Source organism: Scylla paramamosain, chromosome 35 (genome assembly GCF_035594125.1).
Source record: "Scylla paramamosain isolate STU-SP2022 chromosome 35, ASM3559412v1, whole genome shotgun sequence".
NCBI lineage: Eukaryota > Metazoa > Arthropoda > Malacostraca > Decapoda > Portunidae > Scylla > Scylla paramamosain.
In genome coordinates this window covers 25,001-43,875 of record NC_087185.1, presented here as the reverse complement: position 1 = coordinate 43,875, position 18,875 = coordinate 25,001, and the positions used below count along the sequence as shown (strand labels likewise).

Sequence of the window (18,875 nt, the reverse complement as noted above, 5' to 3'; positions counted from 1 at the left end):
CCTCTTGGAAAGTTGACAGATATAAGTAATACTGCTAATTTTCATTGAAATATTAAAAGAAAATTAAATAAATAAATAAATAAATAAAATAAATAAATAAATAAATAAATAAAAATCTTTTGGTTCAGTGATGTTCCTCATTTTTTGTCCAAGGTTCTAACCATACCTAAACTAACTTAACAACACCAAAACTAACCTAACCATACCTGCTGTAACCTAACCATACCTAAACTAACTTGACCACACCAAAACTAACCTAACCATACCTGCTGTAATCTAACCATACCTAAACTAACTTAACCACATCCAAACCTAACTACACCCAAACTAACCTAACTGTACTTGCTGTAACCTAACCATACCCAAAACTAACCTAACTACACCCAACCATATCAAACCTAACCTAACCATACCTAAACTCAAGGCAAGGTATGGCGTGTCTAGCCAGTGGTAGCCATAATTATTTCCTATTTTCATCAATAAGAAAAGGCATTGAATTCAATTTAAAAAAAACGTTTCAATTATTGTTAAAGGTTTGTAGAAAAGAATATATCAAGAGCTAGTGTTATTTCATAAGATAGGTAATGAAATACTGGCACATTAATAAAAGTGATATCAAGCCTCAATATACTGACATACGGTAATAACAGTGTAGTACCATCACAATCACCAGCACCACCACCTTACCATTTATATCACTAGACAACCACCTCTACACCGTACGTAATGTACTTTCCACATATAATGCATACCTTTGGGCAAATTGGTGTCAGCGGAGCATTGAATGAATGCCTCTTGGCACTTGCTGGGAGACTGGATGCCTTGGTAATCTGCAGGGATCACCACTTTTTAACACAGGCTAACTTCTTACTTTACACGTTATGGAAGGCATCAAGTATGGCTTCAAGCATTTTAAAGTATTCACAACATTGTCGAGTGCAATTTAAGATACCTTACTTCTGAACTGGTGTGAACCGCCAACGTACTGTTTACAGCACCCGCTGGGTTAAAACGTATGTTCACTTTTTAAATCTCTGAATTAAAGTATATTGCATTTTCAAGTTCAAAAATTAAAAATATTATTGCATAAAAATAATGCACTTTTCTTTCTCTTTCCACAAGTTACCTCCAGCAGATTATTAAAGGTAGGTGGAAATTTTATTTAGAGCATGATGAACCCAGCCGTTAGCAGGAAGGCGGCACAACAACGTCAGCGGCGCACCTACAGAGTGAGAAGAGATATTTTCGCTGAGTACGACGATGCTGAGTTACTGAAAAGATTCAGATTGGACCGTGCTGGTATTGTTGCAGTGACTGATATAGTGAGAGACAAGCTGCAAAGTAAAACTGAAAGAAATAGAGCCTTGACCCCTGAGATGGTGGCCATCACATTACGATATTTAGCCACAGGAAAAATGCAACAGTGCAGTTGTGATGATTTTGGAACAACGCAGCCCACTATCAGCCGTGCAATATCACAGACAATTGATGCACTGGCTGACCCAGAAGTAATCTGCCAGTTCGTGGCTTTCCCTCACACCCAGCGTGAAGTGCAGCAAAAACAGGCAGAGTTCATGCAAGTAACTCAGTTTCCCGGTGTTGTGGGAGTGATTGATGGTACTCATATAAGAATTGTGTCTCCTCATGTCGATGAACATGTATATGTGAACAGGAAACGCTATCACAGCATAAATGTGCAAGTAGTATTTGATGCTCACTATAAGATTCTTGACATTGTGGCAAGGTGGCCTGGCTCAGTCAACGATGCAAGAATACTAGATAAGTCAGCACTCAAACTGATGTTTGAGGAACAACATGTACCTGCAGGATGCTACCTTCCCGGGGACAGTGGCTATCCCTGTAAGCAGTGGCTCCTCACTCCTTACCTTCGCCCTCAAACTGTTGCACAAGCTAATTATAACAGGTGGGTTTATTTGTAAATAGTGTTCTGTTAGGTTTAGATATGCTTTGAACGAATCTAGTAGCTTTCTCCCCAGGGCCGCCCTCCCGCGTGTGCCCGCAGCCCCTACAAGAACCGGTCCCTGCCCCCCTTTGGGCACGCTCTCCTCCCAAGGCTAAGTCCCCGGGGCGTGGCCGCCCAAACTAACCCCCCTCCTCCCAACAGTTCCAGTACCTTACGATGCAGCCGAGGGGACTGACGCCACCACCACCACTGCCACCACCGCCACAACAAGGGTTATTCAAATGGGGAACATGCTTCAGGTGTTGCCCCAAGATGCCTCAGCCCCGCAGCCCCACTTCCCCATGATAGTGCAGGCAGGGAATGTCATACAGGTGAGAGAGAGAGAGAGAGAGAGAGAGAGAGAGAGAGAGAGAGAGAGAGAGAGAGAGAGAGAGAGAGAGAGAGAGAGAGAGAGAGAAAGTTTTTTACATACAGAAAGGAGAGACAGAGATAGAAAATCAATCTTACTACTACTACTACTACTACTACTACTACTACTACTACTACTTCTGAGCACCTCCTTCCTCTCAGGTTGTTCCAGCTGACAACACGCAGGTATTAGGGGCAGAAGTCGTTGGAGTTGGTCGGGTCATGCAAGTGGTCGGAGTCCCAGGCTTTCCCCCGACCCCAGCCCCAGACCCCTGCCCCAGCCACCCCTCTCCCTGTGACCCCTGCCCAGTCATCCCTCACCCCCTCCTGCCCCCCTGCGGTGCTGCCAGCGGGGGTGATGGGAGGTGGAGGTGGGCCACACACACCTGGGTTAGCTGTGGCTTGGCTTATCTCCCTCCTCAGCAGGTGAGAGAGAGAGAGAGTGTATATACATCTGTTGTTATTGTATTTATTTGTCTATATTTTCCTTACAGAGTGATTGATTGATTAAATGATATATATTGGTGTTAATATATACAGACAGACTGGTATATAGACATTCTGATATGTGATGGCCAGTCCATGGAGCACAAGGTCTTTGTGGACTAATGAATATTTTACACTAAGGTTTAAGACCAGTGTTTTATTCAGCTATCATGAAAAAAAAAAGAAAAAGACAGTACATAATTATTTAGTAAGTAATTCATAACTTTAACCCAATCAAATTATAGATACATGCAAAAAAGAATTATATCAATAACAAAAGTAAATAATAATAATAATAATAATAATAACTATTACAAATTACAAACAATTACATATGTTTATAATAGTAGAGCTGATTACAATTTGAAAACTAATAAATACAATGAATAATTACTTGTTAAGTGTTGTTTTATCAGTAATTTAAAGGAATGTAATGGTTTGTTTTTAACTGTGTCCGAGAGCCGGGTCCAGTGCTTGGTTCCTCGTGAGACGACACTCTGTTGGGCACGGGAGGTTCAGCAGAAGGGTGTCCTCAAGTTACCTGTCTGTCTTAACTGAATATCATGAGCCCGTGTCTCTTGTGTTTGTATTAAGAGCTTTGTATACAAACGCCAAGGTCTGGAATACAGTAATGTCTCCAGTTTCTAGGAGTTTAAGATCCACTGCTATGTTCGGACTTGTTACTGTTTGTCTTATTCCAAATTAGCTTTTTTGGGGCAAGAAATAATTTATGAGTGTAGGTTGCACTAGGAGAAAGAGAGAGAGAGAGAGAGAGAGAGAGAGAGAGAGAGAGAGAGAGAGAGAGAGAGAGAGAGAGAGAGAGAGAGAGAGAGAGAGAGAGAGAGAGAGAGAATGTTTGATATTATTATTATTATTATTATTATTATTATTATTATTATTATTATTATTATTATTATTATTATTATTATTATTATTACTGCTACATATTTCTCTCTCTCTCTCTCTCTCTCTCTCTCTCTCTCTCTCTCTCTCTCTCTCTCTCTCTCTCTCTCTCTCTCTCTCTCTCTCTCTTACAATAATAGTTTTACCCTTCTCTCTCATCCTCTCTCCCACTTCCACTCACTCACTCTCTCCCTCCTTTTGCAGCAAATCCCGAGGATCAACGAGGACATGGTGGACCCAGAGATTGCAGCAGCAGCAAGAGAGAGAGAGAGAAGCAAGAGAGGAGGGAGAGGAAGGAGAGGAGGAGGAGAGAGAGGGAGGCCAGGAGGGAGGCACGTCAGAGAGAGAGGGAGAGGAAGAGGTTGATTCTGTTACAACAACAACTGCAACAACAACAACAGTTAGTCAGTGAGGAGGGGGAGGGGCCGTCCTCTGATGCTGAGGATGAGGTATTGTTCAGGGTAAGTAGTAGTAGTAATGCATCATTTTTAAACTTTCCGAGATAATCTTATTTCAACAGGTAGAGATGAAAAAGTCCTCTAACTGACAAAAAAAAAACATTATCTATTTATTTTGTTATGTAGGCCAGCCAGCCGTGGGGGGGGACAAAACTTCAATAAAAGAGACTCTCTGAGGTGTGGCTCCCCAAAATAGAATTGCAAATGGTAGCCAGAATTTACATGAATACTGGAGGGTGCTGTCAGGCCAAACCAGCTCCCCATCTGTGCCTATGCAGTGTCTGGCCAGCCACTAGTGTGTTTTGGGGGCTCAGACCAGCAGATTCCCACTGTTTATTCACTGTTTGTGTTGATGCAGTGTCTGGCCAGCCACTTGTGTGTTTTGGGGGCTCAGACCAGCAGATTCCCAGTGTTTATTCACTGTTTGTGTTGATGCAGTGTCTGGCCAGCCACTTGTGTGTTTTGGGGGCTCAGACCAGCAGATTCCCAGTGTTTATTCACTGTTTGTGTTGATTTAGTGTTTGGCCAGCCACTTGTGTGTTTTGGGGGCTCAGACCAGCAGATTCCCACTGTTTATTCACTGTTTGTGTTGATCTAGTGTTTGGCCAGCCACTTGTGTGTATGTAGGGGACTCAGACCAGCAGATTCCCACTGTTTATCCACTGTTTGTGTTGATGCAGTGTTTGGCCAGCCACTAGTGTGTTTTGGGGGCTCAGACCAGCAGATTCCTACTATTTATCCACTGTTTGTGTTGATCTAGTGTTTGGCCAGCCACTTGTGTCTATGTAGGGGATTCAGACCAGCAGATTCCCACTGTTTATCCACTGTTTGTGTTGATCTAGTGTTTGGCCAGCCAGTTGTGTGTTTTGGGGGCTCAGACCAGCAGATTCCCACTGTTTATTCACTGTTTGTGTTGATCTAGTGTTTGGCCAGCCACTTGTGTGTTTTGGGGGCTCAGACCAGCAGATTCTCACTGTTTATTCACTGTTTGTGTTGATCTAGTGTTTGGCCAGCCACTTGTGTGTATGTAGGGGACTCAGACCAGCAGATTCCCACTGTTTATCCATTGTTTGTGTTGATGCAGTGTTTAGCCAGCCACTTGTGTGTATGTAGGGGACTCAGACCAGCAGATTCCCACTGTTTATCCACTGTTTGTGTTGATGCAGTGTTTGGCCAGCCACTTGTGTGTATGTAGGGGACTCAGACCAGCAGATTCCCACTGTTTATTCACTGTTTGTGTTGATGCAGTATTTGGCCAGCCACTTGTGTGTATGTAGCGGACTCAGACCAGCAGATTCCCACTGTTTATCCACTGTTTGTGTTGATGCAGTGTTTGGCCAGCCACTTGTGTGTTTTGGGGGCTCAGACCAGCAGATTCCTACTATTTATCCACTGTTTGTGTTGATCTAGTGTTTGGCCAGCCACTTGTGTTTATGTAGGGGACTCAGACCAGCAGATTCCCACTGTTTATCCACTGTTTGTGTTGATGCAGTGTTTGGCCAGCCACTTGTGTGTTTTGGGGGCTCAGACCAGCAGATTCCTACTATTTATCCACTGTTTGTGTTGATCTAGTGTTTGGCCAGCCACTTGTGTTTATGTAGGGGACTCAGACCAGCAGATTCCCACTGTTTATCCACTGTTTGTGTTGATCTAGTGTTTGGCCAGCCATTTGTGTGTTTTGGGGGCTCAGACCAGCAGATTCCCACTGTTTATTCACTGTTTGTGTTGATCTAGTGTTTGGCCAGCCACTAGTGTGTTTTGGGGGCTCAGACCAGCAGATTCTCACTGTTTATTCACTGTTTGTGTTGATCTAGTGTTTGGCCAGCCACTTGTGTGTATGTAGGGGACTCAGACCAGCAGATTCCCACTGTTTATTCACTGTTTGTGTTGATGCAGTATTTGGCCAGCCACTTGTGTGTATGTAGCGGACTCAGACCAGCAGATTCCCACTGTTTATCCACTGTTTGTGTTGATGCAGTGTTTGGCCAGCCACTTGTGTGTTTTGGGGGCTCAGACCAGCAGATTCCTACTATTTATCCACTGTTTGTGTTGATCTAGTGTTTGGCCAGCCACTTGTGTTTATGTAGGGGACTCAGACCAGCAGATTCCCACTGTTTATCCACTGTTTGTGTTGATCTAGTGTTTGGCCAGCCACTTGTGTGTATGTAGGGGACTCAGACCAGCAGATTCCCACTGTTTATTCACTGTTTGTGTTGATCTAGTGTTTGGCCAGCCACTTGTGTGTATGTAGGGGACTCAGACCAGCAGATTCCCACTGTTTATCCATTGTTTGTGTTGATGCAGTGTTTGGCCAGCCACTTGTGTGTATGTAGGGGACTCAGACCAGCAGATTCCCACTGTTTATCCACTGTTTGTGTTGATGCAGTGTTTGGCCAGCCACTTGTGTGTATGTAGGGGACTCAGACCAGCAGATTCCCACTGTTTATTCACTGTTTGTGTTGATGCAGTGTTTGGCCAGCCACTTGTGTGTATGTAGGGGACTCAGACCAGCAGATTCCCACTGTTTATCCACTGTTTGTGTTGATGCAGTGTTTGGCCAACCACTTGTGTGTTTTGGGGGCTCAGACCAGCAGATTCCTACTATTTATCCACTGTTTGTGTTGATCTAGTGTTTGGCCAGCCACTTGTGTTTATGTAGGGGACTCAGACCAGCAGATTCCCACTGTTTATCCACTGTTTGTGTTGATCTAGTGTTTGGCCAGCCACTTGTGTGTTTTGGGGGCTCAGACCAGCAGATTCCCACTGTTTATTCACTGTTTGTGTTGATCTAGTGTTTGGCCAGCCACTAGTGTGTTTTGGGGGCTCAGACCAGCAGATTCTCACTGTTTATTCACTGTTTGTGTTGATGCAGTGTTTGGCCAGCCACTTGTGTGTATGTAGGGGACTCAGACCAGCAGATTCCCACTGTTTATCCATTGTTTGTGTTGATGCAGTGTTTGGCCAGCCACTTGTGTGTATGTAGGGGGACTGAGACAAGTTTATTTAATGTTCAGTGACCCGTTTGCAGGCACAGGGGTGTTGACGAGCTGGGTGTGCAGGAGACAGACAATTACAAAGGTTTACAGTTCAAATGGTACATGTATCTTCAAAATACAGATAATAAGTAGATAAATATTGAAATTAATATAGAGTACCATTCTTTATTTAACACTTAACCAAACTTAACCAACATACACACACACGCTAACTCAGACAGTTCCCTAACTACCTTACCATCCCGCAGGAGGCCATGTCGGAGGTGCCGGTGGTGGGGTCGCCAGTTCCGGAGTACGAGGTGGAGGAGGAAAAGGAAGAGGAGGACGAGGAGGAGGCACGGATAAGGAAGAAGAAAAGATTATTACCTGTAGCCCTCCCTCCAGCTGATAAGGGGATATTAAGGAGCCCTTCCTACAGGTGTGTCTGTCTACCTGTGTGTCTCTTTCTATCTCTCCTTTTCATTTTTCCAGTTTCCCATTATTTTCTCCACCCTCTCACTGTCTTTTCTCAGCCTCTCACAACCTATCACACCCTCTCCCAGCTATTCACAGCCACTCACAGCCTCTCTCTCACTCTATCTCATTCCCAGTGTATCCAGACCATTCCAGACTCACCCCAAACTGTCCCAAACTGTTGGGATGGACTTCCAGTCCATCCCAACTTCTCACAGCCTCTTCCAGCCTTTCACAGCCTCTCTCTCTCTCTCTCTCTCTCTCTCTCTCTCTCTCTCTCTCTCTCTCTCTCTCTCTCTCTCTCTCTCTCTCTCTCTCTCTCTCTCTCTCTCTCTCTCTCTCTCTCTCTCTCTCTCTCTCTCTCTCTCTCTCTCTCTCTCTCTCTCTCTCTCTCTCTCTCTCTCTCTCTCTCTCTCTCTCTCTCTCTCTCTCTCTCTCTCTCTCTCTCTCTCTCTCTCTCTCTCTCTCTCTCTCTCTCTCTCTCTCTCATTCCCAATGTATCCAGACCATCCCAGACTCACCCCAAACCATCTCCAAGACTCCCCTTCTCTCTTCCTCTCCTCTCCCTCTCTCTCCCTCCCCTCTCTCACTCTCCTAACTCTCCCCAGGAGAGTCCCCAGTGGTGAGCAGATGGTGATGCTGGAGATGATACTGGCATATTGAGTATTATAATTAGCCATAAACACTTGCTTGCTTACTTTCATGTCTACACAGGTTCGTTCGATGCAAGGAGTTGGCACAGGAGGCGTCCGAGGCTGTGTAGAGCGGCCGTCTGAACCTGGTGCCACAGCTTACTATGTTCAACAGGTGCGTGTGTGTGTGTGTGTGTGTGTGTGTGTGTGTGTGTGTGTGTGTGTGTGTGTGTGTGTGTGTTTTGTGTGGTCATTTCACTATCTATCTATCTGTTTAGTTTGTCTCCATCTGTCTGTCTTTCTGTCATTGGTCTGTCTGTCTGTCTGTGTATTGCAATGATTTTTCAGTTATGTATTTTATTTTTTATTCTTGTGTACTTGTGTCTGTCTGTATGTATGTATGTATCAGTCAGTGAGTCAGTCAGTCAGTCACTCAGTTAGTCAGTCATTCAGTCAGTCAGTTAGTCAGTCATTCAGTCAGTTAGTGAGTTAGTCAGTTAGTCAGTCTGTCAGTCACTCACACAGTGTTAATCCTCCTCTTCCTCCTCCTCCTCCTCCTCCTCCTCCTCCTCCTCCTCCTCCTCCTCCTCCTCCTCCTCCTCCTCCTCCTCCTCCTCCTCCTCGTCCACCTCCTCCTCCTCCTCCTCCTCCTCCTCCTCCTCCTCCTCCTCCTCCTCCTCCTCCTCCTCCTCCTCCTCCTCCTCCTCCTCCTCCTGTTCCCCACCACCCCTGCCAAGAGGTGAGTGTATGTACGTGTGTGTGTGTGTGTGTGTGTGTGTGTGTGTGTGTAGTAATAATAGTAATGCTATGTACATATATAAATACTGTTAATATTATTGATAAAAAATATTGATGATGATGATGATGATGATTCAGTGGTGATTATGAAAATGTGCATTACAATATAGGGTAGATATTATTGTTATTACCTGTGTGTGTGTGTGTGTGTGTGTGTGTGTGTGTGTGTGTGTGTGTGTGTGTGTGTGTGTGTGTGTGTGTGTATGTGTGTGTGTGAGGAATAATTGAATAATTGAATAATTGATGCTCTCTCCTTTGCTATTCATTATATACATGGACAGATGCCTGAAGGAAGTGTGTGTAAGGGAGGATAAAGAGATCATGCTGGCCTATGCAGACGATGTCGCTGTCGTGACAGGAAGCCAACAAGATCTTCAAGAGGCCATGACAAGATGGAATGATGTTTTAAATAGGGAAGGAATGAGAATGAACAAACAAAAAACTTATTTACTAGTGGACAAGCAACAAGTGATGGTGTGGCTCTGAGCCACTGTAGTAGGGATGTTATGGTTTAAGTGTAGGAAGTTGCAAATGCTCACCTAACAATTGCACCTTAGTAGAAAAACACAAACAGGAAGTTTATGCAAGTTTTTATCCTTATATAAAATGTTGTATTGCATCAAACCTCCATACATTACTGTCTCTATCCAGTATGAGACCGGTGTTCAGGAAGCACAAGCATGTGCTGAATAACAAGAAGCCGGCATTGGTGAAGGTGACAACATTTCATCTATTTATACATACTTTTTATTATTAAAGCTTATCTTATAATTATTTCTGAAGAGATTGACTAATTTTTGTAGTATTTATGACTTAGAACTACGAGTATGATAAAGCTATGAATTGATATAATTCCTGATTTGTTTTATCTTTTCATTATCCTTCCTTTGTTAATTGAGCATTTTATATTACTTAGCTTAAAAATGCAAGAACGGTTCAGAAGTATCCAACCTTGGGCTAAGGGCCAAAATTATGGTATCATTCAAAATGTCCTTCAAAGAAAGCCCTCTGTAATCCAACACACTTAGCCCATTAATCCTTCCATTTCTCATCAATTTGTTCAACATTCATATTTTTCCCTTATAGGGTTGAACAATTTTCATGGGTTCAGAGCAAAAGGCTTCCTCATTCCTCCCCAAGGTATTCTCGGATGGTAAGCAGGTTTGACTCTGGAGCAAACCTGACCAAGGGCTACTGCCCAAGGCTACAGAGGTTCCTCTCCCTGAGGCTGAATGCACCATGTGAGATGGTTCTGTTATGTGGATGAATGTCATGGTGGATAGCAGTGCCACCACATTCCTACAATCATCCATCACTCCACTGCTCAAACGCTTCTGCAACCAATGATAGGTATGCTGCCACATTCTGCATGGTCTCCTTGGCTCTCAGATAAGGATACTGTCAACAGGTTTGGGATTGCCAAAAAATCATAAGGAGCTATGTCTGAAAAGTCCAGAGAGAGAGAGAGAGAGAAAGAATGAGCAAGAGAAAGAGTAGGATGAAGCAAAGGAAGAGTCAAGAGGGAGGAAGAGAGAGTAGGACAAGAAAAAACAGAACAAATAAATCCCCTACACGTCTTGTCTCCATTCACACAAGCCATGAAAAGCTTGTCCATCCCTGAGTGCTCAGAAGCAGTGTTCCACTGATGATGTGGAAACTTGAGACACCCAATCATTTAATGGGCTTTAGTAGGTTTTGTCACCAGTCTTCTGTGTGTCACTGACTACATTTTGAAATTTTTATCTGTTCTATTTAATTTTGTGTGTATGTACACAATGTTTATGGTCAATAAACTATTTATAAAACTATTTATCTGTGTGAGTAAGATAAAAGCAGTTATTGTTATTATTATTATTATTATTATTATTATTATTATTATTATTATTACACATTTTCCTCCTTGTATTTAAATATTATTATTATTATTATTATTATTATTATTATTATCATGAATTGTTCTTGTTTATAAATAAAATACTGTAACTGATTATTATTTTTTTTATCATTCATTTAGACTCTCTCTCTCTCTCTCTCTCTCTCTCTCGAATAAAATGACTGGTGAAGAACTCTAATAATTAAAGTGCTAAAAAATCCATTAAACTACGAGAAATAAGACAAATAATTAATGACACACCTAATAACACAAACAAGGAGTAATAAACAAAACTTAAGCCAGAAAACACGAAAAGATAAAACTATCATATAAAGAAATACGAAGTAAAAAAAAATCATGAATATCAAATAAATAACTCACATATAATCAATAAACACGTAAGGAACAGTAAATAAACAATTAAGCCATTCATTGCAAGGGCCACAGTCAGAAAGTGAAAAAAAAAATGCTTAGTTAAATACCGAGGCTAAATAAAACAAGGAATTAGACAAATGACAAATAATTAATAAATACATAAGGAATAATGAATAAACAAAAATTAAGCCAGGAAGACTATTATAATTATTGCAAGGAGACGATATGTATGTATGTATTGTATGTAATTCGAGGTTAAAATGGCTCAAATCTGACCCAACAGCAGGCCATAAGTGAAGGTGTTCCTCAAGGCAGGGAGGGGGGGGAGCAATGAATAGGGGAGGGGCTATAAACTATTGGGGGGTATTAATTAATGACGCATCCAGTTTAGCGTGTGTGTATATTTCGCGTTGTGATAATTTAAAGGTTTTCTCGCGTTTTTATCTTTATTTATTGATTGATTTTATTTATTTATTTTATTTTTTTGGCAGGTGTTATATTTGTTGAGTGTTTTAAGTAACTGTGGCTCATTGCATCAAAACTCCATTCATTACCTTCGTGGGAAGGTTCAATTTGGCAAGGTTTTATTTCGCATTTTGGGTTTTGTAGTAAATTATGCATTTTCTCATATTTTTCTTTGCTGGTATTGTCCCTTCCACGCCATATATGACTGGAAAGTTGGGGGCGCCTTCCCCCCCCCCCACCCTCCACTGCTACGTTTTTTTTTCTTAATCAGTCAGTCAACCAATCAATCAATCCCTTCATGAATCATACCCATTTCCAGGTGTCACCCCCACCCATAGATCTCTCATTCTGTCATGTATGAACAAGTGCTAAGGGCAAGCTGAACAAGTACAAAGGGCAAGCCAGCTGTCTCTTTTAATATTCTTGCCTGAAATAACATTACAAATGAGGGTCTATTAATCATCCATTAAATAATCCATTTTTATTGCTTTCTCATTCTTCTTCCTCTGTGTATTGTTAAATTGGTTATATCATTATCCCTTCCTGTGTTTTAGTGTGCCATTACCTGTCCTCTCTTCCAGCTGATATTTAGTTTGTACTAAAATAGACTGGCATAACTTTACAATTTATACACAAATAACAACATAAACCAATAATGCATTGATATTATGCATGATAGGAGTGGACATTTCCACTCTACATCATTAATGAATGCATGATGAGACGCACACTATTACAAAGCTAATGAGTTCAATAAAAAACACTCAATAACAATTTCAATAACTTTATTAAAAATAGCAATCTTTATAAATCATGAAACTAGAAAACTTTAAGAACCTGGGGCTATAACATCAAATGCACAATAATGCAAACACTTTTTACACACACACTCTTTAATGATATTTCCTAATATACAGTATAATTCCAAACAGAGAGAGAGAGAGAGAGAGAGAGAGAGAGAGAGAGAGAGAGAGTGATGAACTACCTGGGGTCATAAATGTATAGTACAGGTATCAGTCAGGCAAAGCATAGTGCTTGCCTGTCTCATATGGAATGTAAAAACATGGCTTCATATCATTCCAGACCTGGGATTATGGCCAAAAGTTACCAAGCAGTGGTGAGCAAAATCCAGTAGAGTAATATTCAGTATCATTGAATTACTGACAAAGTAAAGATCATTATGTGCAATGATACTCACTACCTAGGAGCATTTCAGGTTACTACCAAGAATCTGACCATGCTGGCAGGGATGGTTAGGCTACAACACATTACATACTTCTCCATTCAAATCAGTCAGCTGATTAAATGGTGAGTTAAACCATTTTGATCATCTAAATCATATTAAGGCATTGGATGAGACCTGGACAGCTTGGGTCAACACCATACATAGGTACTCCACTACTCTGTGGGAGACACTTGATTGTGGCAAGAGTCATCACAATACCAAACACCATCCTTGACAAAGCACAGCATGGCCCACTCATCCACAGGAACCAATACAATTTCAAGTCTACATAGACAAAAAAATGTTCATGAATTAAATGCAATATTGTAAGTTTTAAATGTTATGTGGTACCTTAGATAGATGGACAGGTCACTTGAGAAGAGAAAATAAGAAATGTCTTAGGAAGAGTATTTTGTCATATGTATGAATATATATGACTGTATGACATAGATGACTGGTGAAGTAGATTTTGTCCCTTATCAGAGTGGTTGTGTAGCTGAAACAAATTAATGATTATCAAAACAGAGACACATTTGAGCTGATTGGTGAATTACAGTTTCAGAGTGGATACGGCATACACTGGGATGATAAAACTACTGCAGTCATAAAGTAGATGAAAAAATACTGTGGGGAGGAATGTAAAGCAGTAAAATATGCAAAAAGAAAGAAAGAAAGAAAGAAAGAAAGAAAGAAAGAGAGAGAGAGAGAGAGAGAGAGAGAGAGAGAGAGAGAGAGAGAGAGAGAGAGAGAGAGAGAGAGAGAGAGAGAGAGAGAGAGAGAGAGAGAGAGAGAGAGAGAGAGAGAGAGAGAGAGAGAGAGAGAGAGAGAGAGAGAGAGAGAGAGAGAGAGAGAGAGAGAGAGAGAGAGAGAGAGAGAGAGAGAGAGAGAGAGAGAGAGAGAGAGAGAGAGAGAGAGAGAGAATGATGTGACATGACATCTTTAAGTACAAATGAGTATATAGTAACCATACACTGATACTTGTCCCCTTATACAGTGATAAGTTTACCCAAACACAATGGACACGGATGGAACTTTTGGAGGCTAAAGTGCTCCAGGTGACTGGTGGACTCCATTTCATTGCGGAGGTCCAGGATTCTCTGCACAGTTGGGCTTTTGGTGTCAGTGGAAGTGGTGGCAGTGTGGCAGCAGTAACAGTTTTGGTCTTTCTATGGGCAAGTTCTGTAGGATTCATATTCTGCCTCCTCATGAGGGACATCAGTGTGAAGGGTCAACAGAGCATCAATTCCCTCCTCAGGCAAAGAATGATGGATGCAATTTTCTGTTTCTTGTTGTTGCTCCACCTTTTCAGAGTGCTTGAGGCGCTCGTCAGCCAGCTTTCCACTGCTGGTGGGTGTCTCAGACTCACTGGTTCCTGTTCCACATCAAGAGTGTTAGCAGATGCCACTTGTATTTCATCTACTTAGTACATTACATCATTACATAAATAACTGGTGTTATCTGATATTAAAGTGCTAATGAGCAACATGCCACAGAAATCTGTTTATTTCAAGAAAATTATGAAGATAATAATAATGTTTCGTTGCACTTCATAAGATGGCTCAATTTTTACTACTCACCAACACTGCTAAAGATAGCAACTGGACTCTTAAGGACGCTGCTTATCTTCTCGAGCTGCTGAAGGTCATGATCTGCTTCCTTTTCCTGCACCAGCTTTGATATCAAATCCTGCAGGAAACAACTGTGTTAATTCACATTTTGAATAAATCTAATAGATGAAATTTCACTTACAACACCTTATGTGTCTCTGGTGACTCATGGAGGACAGATACATCACCTGAGAGTAAATGGTCAGTGAAGAAGTTGACCCTTGATCCTGGCTAATCACATTAAGTACATTAAACACTCCTGTTAACTAATAAATGAGGGATAGATTTCTCTGGAAGGTTACATTACACTACTTCCCTGGCATTTGAAAACATTTTGCTCTACATGAACTCATATGGAAGCTTTACTGCAACATTAAATCTCAGCTAGATGCCAGATGGTGTAGCCTCCATCACAGAGCAAGGTAATGATATGAAGGCTTAGTACTTTGGTCAACACCTGAATAAGAACCGTTTGAGATGCAGCAGAGATCACTAACCTGCCAGCAATTGAATAAGAAGTGTGTGAGATGCAGCAGAGATCACTAACCTGCCAGCAATTGAATAAGAAGTGTGTGAGATGCAGCAGAAATCACTAATCTGCCATGACATGAATAAGAAGTGTGTGAGATGCAAAAGAGAGCACTAACCTGCAGAGTGGTTTTGCTTCATTTCCTCTCATTCATGATGGAGGCTGGCAAGGTCTAACTCGCGTTCTCGAGCTTGTTGCTTCATCACTCCTCGCTGCAACTGGTAGATGGTGATGTAGTCACCTGAAGAAGGATAAAATTCTTCATTAAAAGACCAAGGAAATGGCATACAGTAAACAGTAAACACTTCCTCCACTTCACTTTTACAGATGATTCAAATGAGCAAAAAACATGCATACACCGATGGACTCTGTCTCCTCATGCACTACAGCATGCTTAAGCTGCTACTTCCTGTCACTTAGCTCAGCCACCTCCTTCATGCTGCAAGTTAACCTGCTCTCCAGGACCCTGTGAGGCTCCTGCAGTTGTTGCAGCTTCTGTTAAAGCTCAGTTCCTCCCAATCCTGTTGTTTCTCCTGATAAAACAATAAGTTTGTTTCTCTCAACTTTTCTTAATACAGCCTCAATAAACAAATCCAATAACAATGCTTTTATTTTGTTATTAATTCAAAAAATTGAGCAACAGTGAGGAAAAATTATTTGCTTTATTATTAGAGAATATAAACTTTCTTACCTTTTGGTTCAGTTATGACATCTTCAGACAACTTTTCATGAGCAAGAGATTCTCCCAGCAGTTTGTTATACTTATCCCTCTCACAGTCTAGCTGAACCTGAAGACTGCTGCACTCACTCTCCAACCTGCTAACCTCAGATGTCAGTGTAGCCACTTGACCCAGCAATTTCCCCTTGGTATCTGTACCTGGAGGTGAAAAATTGATGCAACAGAGGGCCAGACAAGAATGACCAATGGAAGTAATTAGACGTAATGTAAGAAGTGGGTATAAGACTAAGGGAAATAGAAGGGCAATGGAGAGAGGGTTAGATGCACCAGAAATGTCTGTGGAGCCAGGAAAAATTTTAACTTGTAACAGAGATAACTAAGAGCAACTGTGAATGAATAAATGTGATGTAGCCTCGACCCATGACTGGGAAAATGCAAAAGCAGCACCTCAGACACCAGGACCATGATGACTGGCAGCTCCCAAAATTAGCTGCTGGCTTTTGTACTCCTAGTCACCACAGGAGGCTCATCCACAGCTAATCCTATCAGCTGATCATCTTGGGTGAAGTAATTGTTTATCAGTCTGGCTGTTGAGTCCTGATGCAGAGATGTGTGTGTGTGTGTGTGTGTGTGTGTGTGTGTGTGTGTGTGTGTGTGTGTGTGTGTGTGTGTGTGTGTGTGTGTGTGTGTGTGCACTTTGGAAAGCCTCCCTCCAAGGAGAATGTCAGTTTGATATACAAATATATATTCATGTGGATGGTAGCTCACATTTAGCTTCTGAGTTCTCACATGAAGACATGCCATCCTTGTCTTTTTCCTCTGAGGGAGTGACTTTATACTCTGTGATAAGTGCATGCAGCTCACTATTCTGTCTTGTGACGTTTTTGATTTCTATCTGTGAAAGACACAAGAAGGCAGTAAGTTAACTTGTTTAACATGCCACATCATTTTTATATATATTATGCCAAGTTTAAACAGGAAAGCCTCACCAGAAGCATCAACTAAAGACCAAAGTGATTAACAAATCTTTCACTTTACCACCCTTAATGACAAAAGCTGCTGATGTAGCATCCCATCCATATCCTGCATTTTTACACCTTCAATGATTCCATTAGATTACATTAGATTACATTAGAACAGTATGTGACCAATGACGTCTCCATTCTACATTGCCATGACAAGAATACAGGGCTTTACTGAACATAAACCAAGGGACGCCTCCATTCTACATTGCCATGACAAGAATACGGGGCTTTACTGAACATAAACCAAGGACGCCTCCAATTCTACATTGCCATGACAAGAATACAGGGCTTTACTGAACATAAACCAATGACGCCTCCATTCTACATTGCCATGACAAGATTTAAGGGCTTTACTGAACATAAACCAAGGATTCCCTCCTCCTCTCTCTAAGGGTTAGGGTTCTCTCAACAGTTTACAGGCTGGTGTGAGAGATGCAGTGCTGTCAAGGCTTTACTATTTACAGGAAGCAACACACCAATAAATAAATGTTACTTTGGAAATGAAACTGAATAATCAAAGGCTTTATATCTCATGAACTTCCCTTCTTTAATAAACTGTCTTCAAGCTGACAGACTCCAGTAGTATTGCATCTTAGGAATATTCTACAGCTGATTTCATAATAACTGCTCTCTAAAACTGACTACATGCCTCCTTCCCTGCCCTCCTACAGACTCTACTCAACAATTGTTGCTATTCTGTTCATGCTGGTGTGACAGTTAACCAGTATATTAATTCCTTAGTTATGTACACTCTAGAATGGTGGTTCATTTTATCTACCAGTGATTTGAATTCCCAGCTTCTAAGTATTACATTATTATTTGTTGATTGGTACCATTTGTATGCAATCAGAGAAAGATTTCAATATAAAAACATATCCATGTTACTGTTACTCTTTCAGAATGTAAACCAAAATGAAAGCTATGTAAATTCTTACTTTAGATTATGTTGTCATTTCATTGAATGATGTAATTTCTTGGTTCTTGTGCTTCTTCAAATTGCAGTCCCTTGTCTGGTTTCTCTGTCAATTCTAATTTCTTATTGCTCTGTGGAAAAACAAAGTGCAAATGTCCTATCCACTCCTATGCTGATGATACCACCCTGCACTTTTCCACGTCTTTTCATAGACGTCCCAACCCTTCAGGAGGTAAACATATCACGCAGGGAAGCCACAGAACGCCTGACTTCTGATCTTTCTAAAATTTCTGATTGGGGCAGAGCAAACTTGGTATTGTTCAATGCCTCAAAAACTCAATTCCTCCATCTATCAACTCGACACAATCTTCCAGACAACTATCCCCTCTTCTTCAATGACACTCAACTGTCCCCCTCTTCTACACTGAACATCCTCGGTCTGTCCTTTACTTATAATCTGAACTGGAAACTTCACATCTCATCTCTAGCTAAAACAGCTTCTATGAAGTTAGGTGTTCTGAGACGTCTCCGCCAGTTTTTCTCACCCCCCAGCTGCTAACTCTGTACAAGGGCCTTATCCGTCCATGTATGGAGTATGCTTCACATGTCTGGGGGGGTTCCACTCATACTGCTGTTCTAGACAGGGTGGAATCAAAAGCTTTTCGTCTCATCAACTCCTCTCCTCTAACTGACTGTCTTCAGCCCCTCTCTCACCGCCGCAATGTTGCATATCTAGCTGTCTTCTACCGCTATTTTCATGCCAACTGCTCTTCTGATCTTGCTAACTGCATGCCTCCCCTCCTCCCGCGGCCTCGCTGCACAAGACTTTCTTCTTTCTCTCACTCCTATTCTGTCCACCTCTCTAACGCAAGAGTTAACCAGTATTCTCAATCATTCATCCCTTTCTCTGGTAAACTCTGGAACTCCTTGCCTGCTTCTGTATTTCCACCTTCCTATGACTTGAATTCCTTCAAGAGGGAGGTTTCAAGACACTTATCCACCAATTTTTGACCACTGCTTTGACCCTTTTAAGGGACTGGCATTTCAGTGGGCATTTTTTTTTATTAGATTTTTGTTGCCCTTGGCCAGTATCCTTCCTACATAAAAAAAAAAAAAAAAAAAAAAA

At 41.6% G+C, this 18,875-nt stretch overlaps 2 protein-coding genes and 1 long non-coding RNA gene across 15 annotated transcripts in view; 1 reads left to right on the top strand and 2 right to left on the bottom strand.

Moving 5' to 3' along the window:
* Positions 1 to 1,155: 1,155 nt before the first annotated feature.
* Positions 1,156 to 11,045, top strand: LOC135090466 (putative nuclease HARBI1). 2 transcript variants are annotated; one of them, XM_063987204.1, is made up of 7 exons: positions 1,156 to 1,924; positions 2,126 to 2,295; positions 2,495 to 2,758; positions 3,926 to 4,182; positions 7,424 to 7,593; positions 8,343 to 8,435; positions 9,340 to 11,045. In XM_063987204.1, the coding sequence occupies exons 1-2, from the start codon at positions 1,170 to 1,172 to the stop codon at positions 2,157 to 2,159; spliced, it is 789 nt and encodes a 262-aa protein (XP_063843274.1). In that variant the 5' UTR covers positions 1,156 to 1,169; the 3' UTR covers positions 2,160 to 2,295; positions 2,495 to 2,758; positions 3,926 to 4,182; positions 7,424 to 7,593; positions 8,343 to 8,435; positions 9,340 to 11,045. The 2 variants fall into 2 exon arrangements, with proteins under 2 accessions (XP_063843274.1, XP_063843273.1); XM_063987203.1 differs by having other exon boundaries at positions 8,343 to 11,045.
* On the bottom strand, positions 7,594 to 7,978 carry LOC135090468 (uncharacterized). Its single transcript, XR_010261934.1, has 2 exons — positions 7,838 to 7,978; positions 7,594 to 7,806 (listed from the first exon to the last, which is right to left on the bottom strand). It is a non-coding gene; the product is annotated as an uncharacterized LOC135090468 (long non-coding RNA).
* A 1,494-nt stretch (positions 11,046 to 12,539) lies between the features above and the next one.
* Positions 12,540 to 18,875, bottom strand: part of LOC135090464 (uncharacterized) — a 24,599-nt gene continuing 18,263 nt past the window's right edge. For 9 of the 12 annotated variants that reach the window (XR_010261922.1, XR_010261928.1, XR_010261924.1 and 6 more), the window contains 6 exons: positions 17,772 to 17,880; positions 16,580 to 16,706; positions 15,824 to 16,009; positions 15,251 to 15,665; positions 14,574 to 14,682; positions 12,540 to 14,368 (listed from right to left, as the gene is read on the bottom strand). Coding sequence is in view for 1 of the 12 variants with exons in the window: in XM_063987201.1 (XP_063843271.1) it covers positions 15,631 to 15,665; positions 15,824 to 16,009; positions 16,580 to 16,706 (348 nt within the window). In the remaining 11 variants the exon portion in view is untranslated. The remainder of the gene's footprint in view (positions 14,369 to 14,573; positions 14,683 to 15,250; positions 15,666 to 15,823; positions 16,010 to 16,579; positions 16,707 to 17,771; positions 17,881 to 18,875) is intronic. The other 3 variants (XR_010261923.1, XM_063987201.1, XR_010261927.1) reach the window with 3 other exon arrangements.

Coding starts and splice junctions, on each gene's coding strand:
- LOC135090466 (XM_063987204.1), top strand. CDS start 1,170: ATGATGAACCCAGCCGTTAGCAGGAAGGCGGCACAACAACGTCAGCGG. Junction 1,925..2,125: donor GCACAAGCTAATTATAACAG/GTGGGTTTATTT, acceptor TCCTCCCAACAG/TTCCAGTACCTTACGATGCA.